At 37.7% G+C, this 21,352-nt stretch overlaps 1 protein-coding gene across 1 annotated transcript in view; it reads left to right on the forward strand.

Moving 5' to 3' along the window:
* The window catches only part of TMPRSS15 (transmembrane serine protease 15), a 134,698-nt gene that overhangs the window by 108,857 nt on the left and 4,489 nt on the right, over positions 1–21,352 (forward strand). The window contains exons 21-24 of the mRNA XM_070071911.2: positions 5,343–5,392; positions 5,550–5,724; positions 17,780–17,961; positions 18,914–19,009. Coding sequence (XP_069928012.2) covers positions 5,343–5,392; positions 5,550–5,724; positions 17,780–17,961; positions 18,914–19,009 — 503 coding nt within the window. The remainder of the gene's footprint in view (positions 1–5,342; positions 5,393–5,549; positions 5,725–17,779; positions 17,962–18,913; positions 19,010–21,352) is intronic.

A 21,352-nucleotide genomic window follows, 5' to 3' on the forward strand; every position in this document is an offset into this window, starting at 1 on the left:
TTAAAGACAATAATGGGGATTGGAGGAAATGAGTGTATTGTTTTCTCTTTATTAGCCAATAGAACATGAATATTATCTAAAAGAGTATAGACTTGTAGTTGTACTATGCATTCCATTTGCTTTTTAAAATTAGATTTATTTGCACCTTAGAACCTTAGGTACTAATAAGCAGCATCCTCCTGGTTTTCAAAGCTCTATTTTAGCTTACATTTAGTCATTTCTCCTACATGGATGTTAGCAACACTTTTTTGCTTGAAATTGTGCAGTTGGATTCTAAAGTTTACAGCTGCATTAAATGCCAGGTGTGGGCAGAAAGAATATAACTCTAAGAAGAAGCTGTAACTACAAAGATTTAAGATGCTATTGCAAGATATTTTGTTTTACATGCTTAATGGTTAAAAATGAAATTATATAATTAGTCAATTATGCATGACAATTTTCCATTTCTCTGTGCTAAACTAGTAAAATAAATTGGTAAAGGAGTATTTTTAGTGCCAATAAAGGTACTTTGCAGTTGAATGTTTTATATCAGTGTTTGCTGGGCCCTGATTGGTATTATGAGTCTCATTGGGGATAAAGCAAAGCATCTGGAAGTGATGGGGCAGGATTCTAAGTTTTCTTTCTGTATGATTTATCTAAATTTATACAGTCATTATAGATCTTGAAGTAGCTTGTTCACTGAGAATTTCTTCTATTCATATCTTATTTAAGAATCTTCAAGGAAAAGCAAAGGAATTTTAGAAAAAAAATTCATCTTAACTTTATAGGTATTTCAGAGCAGAGCTAAGCTGGTAAATACTTAACAAAAAATGCCAGTTACAGGTCAGAGGTTATAGTGCAGCAGGGTGAGCCACCACTTGGGGTGCTCGCATCCCCTATTAGAGTGCCTGGGATGGAGTGCCACCTCTGGGTTCTAGTTTCCATCCAGCTTACTGCTAATGCACACCATGGGAGGCGGCAGATCATGAATGAAGTACTTGGGTCCTTGCCACATGTGTGAAATATACGGATGGAGCTCCTGGCTCCTGTCTTTAGCCTGACCCAACTGTTGCTCTGAGGGCATTTGGTTAATGAACTAGTAAATGGAATATATCCCTCTCTCTCTATCTTATTGTTTGCTCTCTTACTGGATATATAAATAAATAAACTTTTAAAAATTAAGAAAGAAGAGAATGACTAGTAAAAATGATTGTCCAACTATGAAAAATTACCTATATCCTCATTTTTAAATTCTATTGTCAAGTATTTGACACACTCAGGCTACCATTTCCCACCATTGCGAAGACTATTTAGCGTGATATCTGCAATATGACCTGATGTAATAAGAAATGTACAGTTTATGAGCTGCCAATACTGAGTTCTCTTTTCTTCCAAAGTTTTGGACCACTTCAGTTTTAGTCCTAGAAATCAATGGAAATTTGACAATATATATTATTCAACATTTTGTTCTAAGAGGAGTACTAGCTATAAGATACAAAGTGCTTATCAAGCACTTTATTAAATGCATATCTTCGACTGCTTCCAAAGTAGAAATATTGTTGAGATTATTTCCACTCTCTCTAGAAGCTCTGTAACTTTATCAGAATTCCTTGATTATAAGGATGAGGAAAGGGAAGCCTATTGTTGATCAGTGATTTGCACAGTTCTCAAACTTAAGAGGCAGTATGAAGAGTATAATCCAACATTATTTGAATCCAATACTTTTCCACTTTAACATGCCATCTTCTAAATTCCTGAAGGCAGCAGCCCATTCTAAAGAGCAGTTCTAGAATGGAGAAAGAAAAGAAAAGCAGGGAGTGCATAACTAGACATAAGTTGAGAGAGAAATTAGTTTTTTTTTTTTTTTTGTCAATACAGCAGATTAAAATTCCATCCATGTGTAGCATACCTTTGCACAGCTCATCGGAGAGAAAGACACAGGATCATGGCACAGTCATTCTTCTTGTACAGAGGACTAACCTGGTTCTGACTCTAGGGACAAGGCCAGGTTGGAAATTATGTTTCTCTCCATTTCTTATAAATATATCTAGACAAAAGATGTATTCACTATTCTTTCTGACTAGAGATACAGCAAGCATGAGACACTGCATGTGCGAGTTTGTTGGAGAAGTGTGTGCAAATTCAGTGGTGTTTTCTTTTTTTTTTTTTATTTTTTGACAGGCAGAGTGGACAGTGAGAGAGAGAGACAGAGAGAAAGGTCTTCCTTTTGCCTTTGGTTCACCCTCCAATGGCCGCCGCGGCTGGCGCGCTGTGGCCGGCGCACCGCACTGATCCAATGGCAGGAGCCCGGTGCTTATCCTGGTCTCCCATGGGGTGCAGGGCCCAAGTACTTGGGTCATCCTCCACTACACTCCCTGGCCACAGCAGAGAGCTGGCCTGGAAGAGGGGCAACCGGGACACAATCTGGCGCCCCGACTGGGACTAGAACCCGGTGTGCTGGCGCCACAAGGCAGAGGATTAGCCTAGTGAGCCATGGCGCCGGCCAGTGGTGTTTTCTTGTTACCTTTAAGTTAATCAGAAACTTGTATGTGCTGCTTACAAAAAACAATTAAAAATAAAGGATTTATTTGAAAGGCAGAGTAAGAGAGAGAGAGAATCTTCCACCAACTGATTCACTCCCCAAATGGCTACAATAGCTCGGGCTGGTCCAGGCTGAAGCTGGTAGCCAAAACTCCATCTGGGTCTTCCACATGGGTGGCATGAACCCAAGTACTTGGGTCACCATTTTCTGCCTCTCAGGCTCATTAACAAGAAGTTAGATAAGAAGTGGAATAATCAGGACTTGAGCATGCTTAATTTGGTATCCCACAATGACAGCACCCAAATTCATCAGTTTTATGCATGGCACAGAGCATTAAGCATTGCTTAATCTTTCTAAGATCATTAAAAAGTACCTTAGAAAGATGGATCATTTTGAATATGGATTTTTCTTGCCAAATACTGCAGAGGTAGAAAGAGTTTGGATGTAATTTCACAACATAATTGATGATTTTTCTTTGGAGCTTATAGAATATATCAATAAATCTGTGTAGATAGATATGGATACATACACATTGGTTACCAACAGAATATATTTTCTAGTATTTCAACTGAAATTATCTTCTATTGTAAAGAGTTTATGAATCAGACATTATGAATGCATGTGAGTTCAAATAAACCTTATTGGACTTGTTCCAGAAGTACATGTTCCAGAAGAATTGCTTTGGACAAATGGTCTTATTTATCATTCATTTTTCTTTTGTCTAAAAGTTCAAAAAACTAAATGACACACCCAATAAAGTGCAGTTGAAGATATAAATATGTCATTAAAATTATATATGTGAGTTCGCATGTACTTTTTTGTTTTATGGTGACTATCATCTGCGGTAGCTACAATAGGAAACAGTGTAGGCACATGTTTTAATTCCTTATGTTATGCTGATCTCTAGTGGTTAGTTAGTATAACACACTGTAAAATAAAGTAATTTTTGGTTTAATTTTTGCTTAAAATAGAATTCATAGCATGGGAAAAAATTAGGATCCAAATTTTTAGGTAATGGATGTTTTCAATATTTTTGCCTACTTTTTGCCATTTCCATTTCTGCTCTTTTGAAAGCAAAATTTTGATTTATTCATCAACCTTCCACAGTATTGAACTGAATAGCTGTGGGACTGGCAAGACTGAGGCACACTCTGTATTTTATTTCTTCCTTATATGTGATCCTCCTCTCTGCGGTTCCAGTTACTTGTGGTCAGCTACAGTATGCAATATTTAATGGAAAATTCCAGAAACAAACAATACATCAATTTCTAATTACATGCCATTGTCAGTAGCATGACAGGCTTGTGTCATACCGTGCAAGGCATGAATTATTACTCTGTACCGTTTGTCCACACTGTATAAGGGTACTTCAAAAAGTTTATGGAAATGAAATCAAAGCATAAGTTTTAGTTTTGAAATCCATACATACTAGAGTTTTTCAAAAAGTTTATGCGAAATGCTTATAATGAATATATTATGAATGAATTTCAAAAAATTTGGCCACCAAGTGATCTTACTTTTAATTCAGTTTCTGTATTTAAAAATATTTGACTGGCATAAAAATTATATATATTTATTGATATCACATGATATTTCAATGCATGTATACATTGTGTAATGTGAGGGTAACGAAAAATGCTTTACATTACTAGTCATCAAGAACATACATATCAAAACCACTATGAGGTTTCTCTTCTAGTTAGATATGCTGTTACCAAAAGGAAATGAAAACAAGTGCTGACAAACATGTGAAGGAGCACTTATACATTGCCGATTGGGATATAAATTGGTACAGCCATTGTGGAAAACAGTTTGGAAGCTCCTCCGAAAAAAAACAGAACTACCATATGATTCTGCAATTGCATCTCCAAAGAAAATGAAATTAGTCTGTCCAAGAGACATATGTACTTCTATGATTATTGTTCTACATTTTGAAGTGTCTTCATATACGGTACTCATACAGAAGTCATTTAGTAGCTCTCAGGATTATCAAATACACTGTTGGGGTCTCATGATGCTTGTATTCAACTAACCATTTTTTAACTCAGTAATGACTTCAAAGCACAAAAGAGTGATCCTGTGAATTGGACGTGCCAAAGAGAAGCTGTAAAATGTTTCCTTTAAGTGAAAAAGTGAAATTGCTGAGTAAATAAGGAAAGAAAAGAAACTCATGCTGGTGTTGCTAAAATCTATGCCAAGAATAAATCTTTTATTGTGAGAAGAAACCAATGTCATTTGCTCTCATATACTCAAGATGCAAGAGTTACAGTTATGGTGTGATAAGTGCTTGATTAAAATCAAAAGGGCATTTAATTGCAGGGTTCAGTATTATCTGTGGTTTCTGGCATCCACTGGGGGTGTTAAAAGGTATCTGCTGAGGATAAGGGAAGACTACTAAATTGCTGAATGATGAATTGCAAGGTTGGTTAGAGAAAAACAAGCATACCTATCAATGATTAATGTTCATTATGTATAAGGCATGGAAATAATTCTATGGAAAGCATTTGCTTCAATCCTCATAAAATTCTACTATTGTAAAGATTGTTGGCCCCATTTTATGGATGAAGAACTTAGGTTTTGGGGGATATTCTACAACTTACCCAAAATCACATGAAGAGCAAGTGGCACGGATGCACATGCAGCTCTATTTGTCTTAACTGGGCCTATTTCTGCTCTGCATTTCAACCTGCCCACATCTCCTAGATGATATTTCCGTTGAAACGCTTATTTACTAAAACAAGAAAGTAGGGATAACCTACACTGTTTTACTATAAAATGTTACATGTACAATTTTTGAAATATAATTATTTTTCCATTACAGCTCACAATGTTTACAAGATTCCCTCATTATGTTACAGTGTAACCATAAGTGTAAGTAAATATTTTGTTATGTCTCCTTCAAGTTTTCAGTTTAAAATTCTAAGAGGAGCATGTAAGTCCCTTGGGCATTTTCTCACTATTCAATTTTCATGGTCAAAAGAAACCTAACAAAGTAAAGTAGATATTCTCTCTTCATTTATTTGAACAGTATGTGGAACAAAGCTAGTGGCCCAAGACGTCAGTCCCAGGATTGTTGGAGGGACTAATGCCAACGAAGGGGCCTGGCCCTGGATTGTTGCTCTGTACTACAACAGTCAACTGCTCTGCGGTGCTTCTCTAGTTAGCAGAGACTGGCTGGTGTCTGCTGCCCACTGTGTGTATGGGTAAGTAGCATGTCACATGTCCCTTCCCAGATAAGGTCACCAGAGCAGGCATTGCCAAGCATCCCATTTCATGCAAACTCACTAAACTCTTCCATCAGGGGTGCATTTGGTGCAGCAAATTCGGATGCCTGCATCCCATATCAGAGTGCCTGGTTCAAGCCGTGACTTTGCTCCCGATTCCAGTTTCATGTTAATGTGCACCTTGGGAAACAGTAGGTGATAGAACAAGTGTGTAGGAAACCTGAGTTGGTTTCTCAGCTTAAGCTGGCCTTAACCCCAGCTGTTGTGAGTATTTGGGGCAGTGAAATACTAAGTGGGAGATTCTCTCTCTCTCTCTCTCTCTCTCTCCCTCACTCCCTCTCTTTCTCTTCCCCTTAAATAAATTAACATTAATCAATAAATAAGTAAATAAAATTTAGAACTAATGTCATGCATTTCTAACTTCATTTTTATAAAATAACAGGGCAAAATTCCCTTTAAATCCTGGAATTTACTTGCTTTTCTTACACACTGCCATTCCTAAGGCAGTACCACAGGAAATAAAGGGGTGAGTAGAGAGAGATGGGGGAAAGGAAAAAGATATGAATGATCTTGGGCCCAAAAACATGTTAATTATCTTCTTTCACATAAGAGTTGACACCTCTCAGATAGCCACATCCAAACAGTTCTGAATTTTTTCAGAAAAAGATCAGCATCCTCATATTTTTGCACCTAACCTAGGACTGATTCCCTGAGCCTCACCAAATAGGGGCCACCTCCAGTGAATGACGTCATCTATGAGGATTAGGAGCACCAACTTGCAGCCTGCATCCAGAATCTCAGAGGAAAGAGCCACGGGCACACACGTGTGAACTAAACAGCTGTGGTTACTCAGGTTAAATACACTTAACTATGCTACCAACAAAGACACTGAGAGCTCTCTGTTGAAAACAGATGAATTATCAGACTCTGAGGTCTGGGAAAGTTTTAGGGGTCATAGGGAGAGCCAGGGGGAATCAGCATGAAAGGATTGAGCCTATGTCTAAAAACACATCACCATAGTGCGAGTAGATTGGATGTCCAACCCCAAGAATCTGTAGAATCAGGACTCTGGGCCTGATTCCTACATGGCCCACTAGCTGGCCTCCAGAGGAACTGTCAGGGTACTGCCCCATCTACATCTAAAGTGCTTTCTGATTCTGTGCATTCAATGCTCCATGTAGGTGACTAGGTTGCAACCTCTCCAACAGCTAAAGAATGTTGCTGCCTCATCATTATATTTTAACCTGTTTTCAATCATAATACAACAAACATCTGCAGCAGGCCATTTTCCCATTCCCTGGTAACCTTGGCTTTTTACAACATCTGTACATACGAGGGGTCTCCACAATATTCATGAAAATGTGTATTATGAGAATACTATACACAGATTTCAAAAATATTTTGCATCAAAACAAATCTTTCAATTACATTTTTCACAAAACTTCTTGAAGTTCCCCTGTATTTTTGTTTTTGTGTGTGTGTGTGTGTGTGTACTACAGGTGAGTAACATCTATATCCTAAGTGTGTTGCAAATAAAAAGTATTTTTTGCTCAAGATTCAGCATTTTCTATTGCACATAGACAGGACTTAGTAAGTCAGCAACCTTGCTCTATTAACCTCTGATTTAATAAATTTATGTTTGATATTCTTACATACACTTGCTAAATGTTAACCAGACTTCCATAATATTAGTGATGTCTTTCAATTATCTATTAATGACTTGCATAATATTAGTGCCATCTTTGTAATTATCTATTATAAATGTACTTATTATAGGTCAATGACACCAATAATATATCTCTTCAAAGTACAAATATATGAAGGAATAGAGAGTTTCATTTAATCTAAACACATGTGCAGTCACATAGGACATAAAATGTTTTTCAAATAGATTTGATTTGAGCAGAAGCTAAGAAAGCTATATTAGAACTGTGATGAATTAAAAATTATCCTTCCCAACCCTGCATTTTACTCTTCTTAGCCACTCAGTGGAATTATTTCTTGGTTTTGACATGATTTTCTTGTTTCATACTTCATGTCTTTAAGAAAATAAAAATGTTTTTGACACTGATGTAGATACTTCAAGAGAAAGCATTTTTAGCAGTATGCTAATATTGCCTGTTGTATTTTTAAAGTTGTATGTGTGCAGATAGAAACTTATTAACGTCCTCCCCGAAAGAATAACCCACATGGAGCTGGGCTGGGCAACTCTTGCCCCGTCTTTAATCTTATTGTCACCACTGTCATCCACGTCCTTCAGTTCTCAGTGCTCCCAGATGTTCCTAAATATCCCTGTGCCTGTTCTGCTTCTCTACCAATGACCTGCCCTTTACAACCTTAGAAGGTGAATTGGTAAAAGTATGGACCAACTTTGCTATCATTTAAAGGCTAGATTAACTTTAAACCAGAGCACAGAATTGTCGTTTTATGTATGAGACTGACCCCGTGTGACTGCAGAGGAGCAATTTAAGATCTCTGAACTTTAGTTTCTCTCTCTCTCTCTCTTTTTTTTTTTTTTTTTTTTTTTTTTTTTTTTTGGTTAAGATTTATGTATGTATTTGAGAGTCAGAGTTACAGACAGAGATAGGGAGAGACACAGAGAGATCTTCTGTTCACTGGTTCATTCACCAAGTGGCTGCCATGGCCTGGAGCTGGGCTGATCTAAAGCCAGGAGCCAGGAATTTCTCCCGGGTCTCCCATGCAGGTACAGGGCCCCAAGCACTTGGGGCATTTTCTACTGCTTTCCCAGGCCTTCATCAGAGAATTGGATCGCAAGTGGAGCAGCCAGGGCTCGAACCAACGCTCATTGGAGATACAGTGCTATGGGCAGATGCCTAACCTACTACGCTACAGCACTGGCCCCTGAACTTTAGTTTTTGCATCTGTGGGGTGGCCACAAGGATTTCAACTTCCCAAGTTGATTGTCAGAACAAAATCAAGATGTTGCAACCCTTTTGCATATTGTGAATCATGCAAATGGACAATACAATTTTTATTTTGCTGCATTTCCTGCATAAGAAACTCTGTGAAAGGAGAATATAAGCCTCCTACACTTAGATATTCATCATATTTGTTTTCTGAACTTTTTCACATTGATATAATTTCACACTGCATAAAAATGGCAAGAAGTGTATAGAGAACTCATTTTTTTTTAAGTTTTTGACAGGCAGAGTGGACAGTGAGAGAGAGAGGCAGAGAGAAAGGTCTTCCTTTGCTGTTGGTTCACCCTCCAATGGCCACCGCGGCCGGCGCGCTGCGGCCGGTGCACCATGCTGATCTGAAGGCAGGAGCCAGGTACTTATCCTGTTCTCCCATGGGGTGCAGGGTCCAAGGACTTGAGCCATCCTCCACTGCACTCCCTGGCCACAGCAGAGAGCTGGCCTGGAAGAGGGGCAACCGGGACAGAATCCGGCTCCCCGACCCCCCGACCGGGACTAGAACCCGGTGTGCCGGCGCCGCAAGGCGGAGGATTAGCCTAGTGAGCTCGTTTATAACTTTACCTAGATTCAAAATTTTCTTACATTTTACTCCGTTTACATTGTTTTTTCAACTTCTCCAAATCTGGAAGCATATTTTTCTTCTGAACCATTTGGTAATGCATTCAGTATTATTCTTATCACTCTTAAATACTTCAGGGTATTGTTATTAAGAACTGGACTCTAAAATACTTATTTTCATTTTATTTGAAATGCTGAAAGATACAGAGACAGAGAAATGGCACCAGCCAAAACAGCACTGTTCTGACTATCACAAATTACTTACCTTTTTGGTCAAGCTTAGACACAAAACATAGTTTAGGAACTTTATTGTGGGGGCTGGCGCCGTGGCTCACTTGGTTAATCCTCTGCCTGCGGTGCTGGCATCCCATATGAGCGCCAGTTCTAGTCCCAGTTGCTCGTCTTCCAGTCCAGCTCTCTGCTGTGGCCCGGGAAGGCAGTGGAGGATGGCCCAAGTGCTTGAGCCCCTTCACCCGCATGAGAGACCAGGACGAAGCACCTGGCTCCTGACTTCGGATCAGCATAGCTCTGGCCATAGTGGCCATTTCGAAGGTGAACCAACAGAAGGAAGACCTTTCTGTCTGTCTCTCTCACTGTTTAACTCTAAGCAAATCTAAAAATCAGAATTCAGTATTTATTTTTTATTCTTTGTTCCTGTTGATGTATAGAAAATGTGTAATCAAGACATAAAATGTTTCCATCACCTAGAAACTTCTTCCTTGGACCTTCCCCAGCAAACACTATCGCTGCCTTCAGAAAGTCAGTTGAGTAGAGAGTCGCATGTTGTAAATGTGTGGTCTGGATCACATGCATTGAGTAGTGTATATTAAAGATGAAATTAGCCTTAGAAATCCTCCTGCCAATATCCTACCCTTTAAATTAACTCTTTGGAGGAGACCAAGTTGATTACTTCATTCCTGATTAAAACAATTCCTTGAAAGAAGTGTTAGCATTCCAGAAATAGATGATATTGTACATGAAATATTTAGAATATGGTAATTAATAAGCATTATTATTTTTACTTACTGTTAAATTTATTAAGGTGATAAGCTAAGAAAACTTTGAATAGCAACTTTTTGCACAGTAAAGCCCTGATTCTAAATAACATTACTTAACTACTTGGATTACTATTTAAAATTTTTTCAGATTCTTTGGAATTCTTTCATCACATTAAGTAAAACAGATTACATATAAATATAATATGTTTAAATATTTAATTTCTATTTGAATTACTATATGTGTGTATATTAAACCATATGGTTTTAATTTCAGGTCTCTATCTAGACCTATGGCTTCAGGAATTTAGAACAAAGCACAATAGTCTTCTTCAGGTTGCAGAAATACCGTAACACCACTTAAAGATCATAGTAATTTCTGCAAATCGAAAAGAGGAAGAGCTTTTCTTAGGACAGTACAGATTTCAAAAATGGATTACTGATATTGATTTTCTTTTAGTGCATAGATCTTGGTTCTTTTTCTAAATTATTTGATGTTTGAGCTGCTAATCGAGTTTTGAAAATTCAGATCACCTTATTGTATCACTAAAACTTTTTAGACTTACATCTTTCACATAATTTTTTGTTAATTTCCAACCTTGTGATTCCCCCATAAAATTATGTATTTTAATACTCCCTTCACCTGTATTACATAACCCATTTCCTTTTCACCACTCAACACTATTTTTAATAATGTATTTCCAAATCTGTGTGTATGAATTACATGAAATTTGTTTACCTTAAACAAAAAAAATTTAATAAAAAAATTTCTCATAATTATTAACCCACCCAGAAATCTTGCTTCCCAGAAGTTCTAGTATCAAATCTCTGAAATTATCTCTACTTTGAGAACTAATTCACCACCTTTAATAATATTGCTTTTTAAAAAGGATTTATTTATTTATTATTTGAAAGTCAGAGTACAGAGAGGCAGAGGCAGAGAGAGAGAAAGAGGTCTTCCATCCGCCGATTCACTCCCCAGATGGCCATAATGGCCGGAGCAGCGCTGATCCGAAGCCAGGCGCCTGAAGCTTTTTCCTGGTCTCCCACGCGGATTCAGGGACCCAAGGACTTGGGCCATCTTTTACTGCTTTTCCAGGCCATAGCAAAGAGCTGGATTGGAAGTGGAGCAGCCGTGTCTTGAATGGGCGTCCATATGTGATGCCAGCACCGCAGAAGGCGGCAGCTTTACCCACTACGCCACAGAACTGGCCCCAATAATATTATTGTTTTATCCTCTTTTTCCTGAGTTATTTCATGTAACTACTTGGGACATCTAATTCTTCCCTCTTTCCCTGGCTATTCTGTGTGACCATTGCTGATGCTCAATCCTCGCTGCTTTTGGATTACTTTGTATTTTCCATAGATTCATTCAGTCAAATGATATTTTCTGAGCTGTAGCATGTGCTAACTGAACATTTTTTTTCATATTTTAAGCATGATTGTGCTTTACCTGATAGCACAGATAATTCTTGTCTGAAAGGCTTTCAACAAGTTTGTGGAAGCATGGAATTAAACAATAAGTTTGCTTTGATGCAAAAAAAAAAAAAAAACACTTTGAAATCCTTGTAAAACTTTTGCATAACATTCACTTCCCATGAACTTTTGAAAGACTACCTTAAATTACAGGTAAAGACAGAAAACATTCAGTGGCCAGCGCTGTGGCATAGTAGGTGAAGCCTCCACTTGTGGCGCTGGCATCCCCTATGGGCATCAGTTCGTGTCCCAGCTGCTCCACTTCCCATCCAGCTCCCTGCTGATGGCCTGGAAATGCAGTGGAAGATGGCCCAAGTGGCTGGGTCCTTGCACCAATGTGAAAAACCCAGAAAAGTTCCTGGCTTCAGTCTGGCCCAGCCCTAGGCCATTGCAGCCATTTGGGGAGTGAAGCAGCTGATAGAAGAAGACCTCTCTGTGTCTCTCCCTCTCTGTGTCTGTAACTCTGCTTGTTGAATACCTCCTGAATAAATAAATCTGTAAAGATAGCAAAAATTCAAATAAATATTTTAAGAAGTGATATATGCAATAAAGAAACATAAAATTAGTGTAAACTGAGAGTTGATGGGGAAAGGGGGTTGTTTTAGATACAGTACTAGGAGAAAGCATCAGTGAGCAATTGACAGTGGAAGGAAGACTAAGAGCATTGAAGGGGAAAGTTATGCAAGTTTCTATAGAAGTGACATCAAACTCTAATGCTTTGGGATAAGATTGGGTAAACTTATTCCAGAAATTTCACAAGGCCGTGCTGCACTATTGCTGCAAAGTTGTCTGTCAGCTAAGTAGCAGGAACAAGACTGTAGATGTAGACATGGTTCTGGTGAGATTCATTGTGAGCCATGGCGAATGGAATAAGAAACATTTGGAGTTATATTTTACATTATATCATGAGCATGACATAGTCGTTCACTTTCCTTTTACAATACAACTTGGCTTTTTCATACTTTAAATTTTCTGTTTTAAGTTTCATTGTGAATTCATGGCCTTTCTTAAACACCTTGTTTTTTTTACCTAGGAAAATTGTGATGATTATTATGTGATGGTCAAATTCCTGAAATTTGGTCAGTGGATCCCTCTTACTCTGGCTTCTTTGTTCCTTTGAAATTGCTCCTGACATTCTTTCTGGCACCAACACTATATTTCAGAAGCATCTTCATTTGTACTTGCCTTGGAAATTAGAATTGGCTGTCCTCCTAGGAATCCTCATTCTATTCTGGGGAGAATAATAAGAGACCAAAAATGCTGTTGGGAATAAATGTTAGTGCTGGCATTGATCACACTCACCGAGGTTGCCGCTGTGTTGCCTTTAGTAATCATAAAATAGAGAAAGTGTTTCAATTTACAGTAATGGATTCCCATTGATCTTCATTTCCTTTTAGCATATTACATCGTTCTCTTGTTATCATAATCACTCTCTCACACATTGAAATTCCCACATACATATGCACATTCTGATTGAGGTTAGTTGTAAACTAGCACACGACCATATAGATTAGGGACAGCATTGGTTTATTGTATCCAGAGTTGTATCTATGTGCTGGAAAGTAGGGAAGTGGAGGTTACTGAGATCAGGAGTGTAAGTCTTTCTCCTCGCCTACCAAAATACATCTTTCCTCCTTACTCTTAGGACAAATGTTTTGTTTGCACAGGAAGATGAAGGTGAAAGGTAACAAAAATTCTGCCAATGTTCCCTTCCCAAAGGTGCCTTTATCTTTGGCTTCTGCAGTAGACTGATGCTTGCCTATCCAGCGGGGTGATCTCCTTTCCCCATGCTCACCTGCTTTCTGTCTGGAGGTCTTTATTTCTTTCCTAGAATGTAAAAGCTTTGAGAAAAGAACATTTTAGAAATATGGTAACTTCCTCTCTTCATGTTAATGCCATTTCTAAAGACTTTATGCTCCCATCTTTCAACTTTAGGAAGATGAAGAAGCTAAGGTTTAGTGATGTCCAGTGCCTCCATAGTGGTCACAAAGTACCAGTTCTAAAAGTCCCATTCCAAGCTTCTAAGATAGAATTTCTAGAGAAGAAAACCAGAATCTAAATTTCTAGCAAATTCCACAGTTGATTCATAAAACTTGAGAATCATTTTTATTGTAACTTTTGCATTATCCAGTCATTTTCTTTTCTTTTTTTTTTTTGAAGATTTATTTATTTATTTGAAAGGCAAATTTACAGAGAGGGCAGAGGCAGAGAGATGGTGGGTGGCGGGGGTGGTCTTCCATCTACTGGTTCACTCCCCAATGGCCTCAATGACCAGAGCTGCACCGATCTGGAGCCAGGAGCCAGGAGCTTCCCCCAAGGTCTCCCACGCAGGTAATGGGACCTAAACAATTTGGCCATCTTCTACTGCTTTCCCAGGCCAAGGCAGAGAGCTGGATTAGAAGCAGAGCAGCCTGGTCTTGAATTGGAACCCATATGAGATGCCGGCACTGCAGGCAGCAGCTTTACCCGTTACGCCACAGTGTTGGCTCCATCTAGTCCTTTTCCTTAGAGGAAAGGATCTTAAAATGTCCATGTGATGCAGTAATAACACTGGCCTTGCAGGAATAGTTAAGTATTTAGACCCAAGGGCAGGTGCTGTGGCTTAGCTCCAGGCTTCTGGCTTCAGATCGGCCCAGCTCTGGCCATTGAGGCAAACTGGGGAGTGAACCAGCAGGTGGAAGACCTCTTTCTCTCTCTCTGCCTCTCCTTCTCTCTCTGTATAATTCTAACTTTCAAATATATAAATAAATCTGAAAAAAAGAAAAGAAAAGAAAAATGACTTGTTAAAAAATATTTAGACATGGAGAGGGTTGTGGAGGAGGACTTGAGAGAACTGTGAATGAGACAGATTGGAGGAATTTTTTTCGATCCATGGTGCCACTTATCCAGGATAGAGTAATGAAAACTTGGAAAAGAAGCTGTTTTCAATGCAGCACAATAATAATTCTAAAAATCATTAGGAGTGTTCAGATTAACATTGTGGGTTGTGTTTTACTAAACCAGTAGCTTGAAGCATGCATATTTAATCCTCACAGTTCATGATTCAAACACTGATTTTCCAATGAATATCTTAAGATAACTCGGGGGACAATGTGATTACTAACTTTGTGTTATCTGCTAGCTCTTTCATACCAGTAGTTATATTTACTAACAATTGTACAGAATAATGTCCCAACAAAAGAAGTAATAATTTGGGAGATTAGCTCCTTTTTTCCAATTTCCCTAATTTAACATTGATTTAAAGCTACAACAAATAAGCTGAATATATCTACCTGAATTTACTTGCAATAGCTTATGAAAATTAAATATACAGAAAACATTTCAAGAGAAAACTCTATCATTTTTAATAATTATATGTACTATTAACTACAAAATGGTCTTATATACTCTGAGTAAATATTAATACTTATTTAAATTTTACATAACAATTGATAGTATTTATATAAAATATAAACAAATAAATATTTATATACCAGTTATGTAAATTCAATAAAAATATAGCATGTAAGCTTATTAAAATGTAAAATAAGAAACATGGTACAGCAATTTCAAAATTAACTTTGATAAAAATTGAGTAAATATATGAATTAAATATAGAATGAATGACTTCCAATTCTTAAAACAGAGTAACCACCTATTGCACATTAGTCTTAAAGGCAGGCTAATCAAGTGAAAACTGTGACCAGTGAGCTTTAGGAAATGCAAGCAACATGTGAGAGATAGAAAGTGGTGCTACAGTGGGTTAAGACGCTGCCTAAGAATCCAGTCCTTCATATGAGCACTTATTCAAGCCCCAGCTTTCTGCTTCTGGTCAGCTCCCTGCTGATGTATCTGAGAAAGCAGTGGAATGTGGCCCAATTGCATGGGACCCTGCTATGCACGTGGGACATCCAGATGGAGCTCTAGGTTCCAGCCTCATTGCAACCATTTGGGAAGTGAACCAATGGATGGAAAATCTCTTTCTAGCTCGCTCTCTCTCTCTCTCTGTCTCTCTCTCTCTGTCTCCCTCTCTGCAATTCTGCCTTTCAAATGAGAGAGAGAGAGTTAGTTCAGATATTACATAAAAGAAGATGATTTCACTCGAAGTGGGCCAAGAGAGACAAGGGAGTCTCATGTATGTGGAAGTAGGATACAGTTAGAATGCAAGAAATGCGTCATTGTCCCAAGCATGGCCAAGTACTGATTGCTCTAACCCAGAGAAACAAGAGCAAGAAGTCCTCTTGGTAAGTAAACAGGGCCTCTTCTGCAGCACCATAATGCAATCCTTGTTCAGCATTTGAGCCATTTCAGGAGCTGCCATGAACCAATGAGAGTAGAGACACCCTCACCTCCCTGAGATTACAACCCAATGACAGGTCACAGCTCTCCTTCCTGGGCCCGGTCTCCATCTTCCTTTCACGTTCCCAACTCTGCCCACAGAATTCTGTCCGTGCTGTAAGAGGTATCCCAGGATGCTTGCTTGTATGGTACAAATACGGCTCTAAAGTCAGATAGTCTCAGTTCAAATCTCCCTACTGTATAAACCATCAGCACGCAGTTGGTTTTGATTGTAAACTCCATAGCACTGTAATAAGGATTAGATAAAATGAAACATTAAAAGCACAGGGTACTAGAGTACACACCAATAAAATTTTCCACAGATGTCATTTCTCTGTTGCTGAGAAGTACTTGCACAAATTTCCTAGTATTTTAATGCAATGTGATTATCTTTAGATGCTTGTTGGATGCTTGAGTATTCACTAGCTTTGCTAATGACTTGCTGGTGACAAAATAGTCAGATAGATGTAAAATAACCTCTGGTCCTTTATGATCACTTGCATTTAACATCTTAAATGCCAGATTAGACTAGGCACTTGTACCTCTTAAAAATGATATAGCTCTGCCTCTGATTGCCATCATTGAATTTTTAACTTCATTGTGAATTTGTTTAATTTGGCTTAATTCCTGCTGTTCACTGGCCTGCTGTTCACTGGTAATTTCTTGATATGTAGATACTGCAAGCCCATAGTACATTTAGGAGTCCTTACACACTTTCGGACTGTAATATACTTACCCAGTTTGGTCTGGCAAGTGTTAGCCAGTAGCCAACATCATATCTGGAAATTATTCAAGACCATAAGTTAAATTATAAACATCACGGTTGGTTTTATTGCTAACCTTAACTCTATATGAATTCAGTGATGTCCCTAAGTGGGAGAATGTTTCTGAAATTACTTCCATCACTACCACAACTGTACAACTGCTGTGTTATCTGAAGAATCCTGAACCAGGATGCAATCCCCATGGTGAAATGTAATCTAATACCAAGGTTCTCAAACCTAGCCATATGGTAGCAAAAACACATCTTTTTAAGTCAAAAATTATTCTAAATTTATTTGATGGCTCATTCTAGACTCATTAAATAAGAGTGGAGGAGGAAGGAGAAGCAGGTATCAGTATTATTTAAAAGAATTCTGGATGAGTCCAATGTGCAGCCAGAACTGAGACCCATATTCTAGAATTAGAGATTTAAAGAAGATTTAAGAAAAGTGGTAAAGACATTAGCACTAATTAAGGCTTCCTCTATGATCTGATCAGAAAAGTTATATATATATATATATATATATATATTAGGAAAAGTTATATATATATATATTAGGAAATGCATTTAATTTAAAGAAGAATCTTTCAGGGGCTGGCTTGTGGCACAGTGGTTAGAACACTACTTGTCTGTCTGCATCCCTCAGGGAGTGCCTGGGTTTAAGTCTCAGCTCTGATTCTTACTCCAGCATCCTGCTAATGCACCCTGGGGCACAGCAGATCATGGATTGAGTAATCAGGTTCCTGAAATCCATGTAGGAGACACAGATTGAGTTTTTAGCTCCTGGCTTCTGCCTGGCCCAGCTCTGACTGTTGCAGGCATTTAGGGAGATAAGCAATATGTGCAAAATTTTCAGAAAAATTCAAGAATATTTTCTTGGAGCTATCTGGACATATATAGTTCTGACATTTCTATGGGGAAGAACATATAATAAGTAATAGCTGTGTTTGGAGAGTTTCTCACATTTTTTTAATTACAATTTTCAGGAGAAATATGGAGCCAACTAGATGGACAGCAATCCTAGGACTTCATATGACATCAAATCTGACTTCTCCTCACATAGTAACCAGGCGGATAGATGAAATTGTCATAAACCCACATTATAATGAACGGAGAAAGAACAGTGACATTGCCATGATGCATCTCGAATTTAAAGTGAATTACACAGGTAAAGGAAATCGCTTTCTATCATAGAAAGCTCTCAGGAGCGGCACAGATAAATAGTTGTACTATGAAGTTTGTAGAGGAAATTCAATATCATCAGATTAGTAAATGAAGGTGTCCCTCCAGACCTCCAGATGCATAGAAAATGTGCAAGAAAATGCCTGAGAAAGTGAATTTTATGCTGAACGGCTCTACTCAATTCCACCTTTTTTCTAATGTCTTTCTCAATGCCCAATTAGACAAAACAGCTGCTGTATCTGTGCTCTCATGAAACAAGGTCCCCACATGAATTGCAGCGCTTATCAAATGGTTAGTTGTAGAATTCTGTCCTTGAGGGGAGGCATTGTCTCTTATTCATTTGTGTGTCTGTCCTGAGTCTTACAGGTAGTGAGTGCTTACTGAAAGCCAAGTGGCTTGCAAATTGATGCAGAAGAGCTTTAAAAGTCAGTGACCAATGCTAATGCTTCCCCAAGTGCACTGTAAAACAGTTGCTTGAAAGCTTTTTTAAAGTGGAGATAATGGGAGAAAATAAAAAACCTTAGAATATTTGCCCAAATTTCTCATAATTGATCTTGAGCAATAACCTTACCAAGATGTCATAGCAGTGGCACTATTTTATATTGAGTGCCATCTTATTCACAAATCAAACATGAATGATTAAGTACAGACTTAAAGCCTTGCTTACACTATAAAAAGGTAATTAAGAGACTACATAGAAGATCTTAAAAGACAGCCTTGGTATTTGGTTATGAAAGAATCATTAGCGTACAATGTTTTTGTTTACTTTTTTTTCTCCTAAAGGCTGATGTCTAAAAGCTGTTCAGTCAGAATAAAATAAAAAAAAAATTCAGATTTTAAATATTGAAAATGTTTGTTTTTAAAGCTTATTGAAAATGCATCTGTGTCCTTATTTTGTTGTTGTTGTTGTTTTGTGTTTGCCTTGTTTGCTTTTACAGACTATATACAACCTATCTGTTTACCAGAAGAAAATCAAGTTTTATCTCCAGGAAAGAATTGTTCTATTGCTGGCTGGGGAAGGCTTATATATCAAGGTAAATAATCAGATATGAAAAAAATAAAATTCTTACTAGTAAAAAGTATGCCTTGGAACTACCCTATGAAGATTTTTCAACACTTTCTCCCCAAATACAAAAGAATTCCTTCATGCTTTGCTACCCGCTGACAGGAAGACTTAGATTCAAGACTATAAATCGATATACCATTGACATCCCAAAATTATTTAATGGCTTGTTTTCCAAAATCAAAAATGATGCATAGTAAGTAGAACCAAACATGACTTTTTTAAATATTACAGCACTTCATAAATACTAATTATAACTGGAAGGCACATTCTCTCTGTGTGTGTGTCTCTCCCCTCCTCCCTCCTTTCTCTCCCTCTCTCTCTCTGTAACTCTTCTTTTAAATAAATAAACAAATAAATACATTTAAAAAGCCTTATTGGTTACAGAACTCCTATCTGTCCTATCTAGAACAGAGTTTCTCCCATTCATTAGTAATTAAGCAAAGGGAAGGATGCCATAGTTTGAAAAAAGAAGGTGATCTCTGTAATCCAAAATAATTACAGCCATTGTATTTAAAACCTCTAATTGTACTCAGGATGAAAATGTACCCAGTCTTGGGAGAGCTACAGGTTCCCAGAATCAAAACTGTCACAGCTAAAATATCCTTAATTCTCAGAGAATCCATCAAGTTCTTAGTCAAGTAATTGCTTGATGATTCTGACAAAGATTCTCCACAGAAATTACATTGTTTTGCTGAAAATGCCTCATGTTTGCTCTCCATAAAGTATATTAATGTCAAAGATTGAATATTCTTATTTTTTTAAAGCTGCACAGTTGATCGTCACTGCTAAATTTTTTTCAAAGATTTATTTATTTATTATTTGAAAGGCAAGAGTTACAGAGAGGCAGGGGCAAAGAGAGCGGGAGAGGGGGAAAGGGAGAAGAGGTCTTCCACCCACCTGTTCACTTGACTGGAGCTGGACTGATCTGAAGCCAGGAGCCAGGAGCTTCTTCCAGGTATCCCACGCGGGTGCAGGGGCCCAAGGACTTCGGCCATTTTCCTACTGCTTTCCAGGCCATAGCAGAGAGCTGGATTGGAAGTGGAGCAGCCAAGTCTCAAACCAGCGCACTCATGGGATGCCAGCACTATAGGCGGCTGCTTTACCTGCTATACCACAGTGCTGGTCCTGTATATTTTTATATTTCTTCCACTTGAAAAATCTTATGATTTATTAAATTTGAAATTTACAGAGCAAAAATGATTCTTACATTGATATGTTCTCTTTTAAATTTGAAAATAAAAGATACTCTGTGACTACAATGCCGAAGCTTCAAAAATTATCCTTTAGCAAAATTTAACTTAAAACTTCAGGAAATGGTTATTTTTTATAGCTGAGTGAACTTGGCTCACATTTACTTATTGTTACTAAAGATATATAATTAATTGACTTAACAAAGTCTCTAAGAGTGCCATGGAGCCAGGAAAAAAATTACATCTGAAATAAATTTCATTTAGAAATAATGGCCAGGTCATGCTTAAATACTTTTAGGGTAATGATAATTTTAATGAATTTTATTAAGTTTGCATTTTGATTTCTATTTAATTAATTTTATAAAATACCAGTTTCCTATCTTATGAGTATATTTCACTAATTAATTAGATAAGAAAACCATGAACCAACTGTTTATCAGGAAGAAATTAGGTGAAGAATTAGTTTGTTAAATTAAGGCAGTAAGTAATCTTCAAAGAGCTTTACTGAAATTTTGATGCATATGTATGTATATATGTGTGTTTATTCCTAATTATGCTCATGAAAGTCATATTGACAATAGATGTTAAATATAAGAGCACTGTTCAAGTTTCCTTTACCAAAGAGTTTAAGCATGCTTCCAAAAGCATTTCTTCTCAATTGAGACACACCAAAGATGACTGAGGTTTTTATTTATTTATTTATTTATTTGACAGGCAAAGTTAGACAGTAAGAGAGAGAGAGAGAGAGAGAAAGGTCCTCCTTTTTCCATTGGTTCACCCCCCGACTGCGGTTTTTATTACAAAACTAAAGGCTACCAAGCAGATCCTTGATCCTTACAGGATAATGGTGATTATCCTAAATTTGAATTTTCTCCCCCACTGCAACCTCTGCAATTCATTTTCTTAAAGTCAAACATTAAAAGTCATCTAGTAGTGTGTTGCTGAATTTTCTGACACAGCTGGCAATAGCCATTTATGCTTGTCTCCTTCCAAAACCCATGTTCCTTGCCATGCTGGTCCTTTGAATCAGCAATAGTGGGAGTATTTGGCAGAAAAGGAGACATATTGGGATTTTCTTTTTCTGATGAGCCAATTATTACACATTTACAAGCCAATTACTG

The sequence above is a fragment of the Oryctolagus cuniculus genome, chromosome 4 (assembly GCF_051225735.1).
Source record: "Oryctolagus cuniculus isolate XC-2025 breed Fujian yellow rabbit chromosome 4, ASM5122573v1, whole genome shotgun sequence".
Lineage (NCBI taxonomy): Eukaryota > Metazoa > Chordata > Mammalia > Lagomorpha > Leporidae > Oryctolagus > Oryctolagus cuniculus.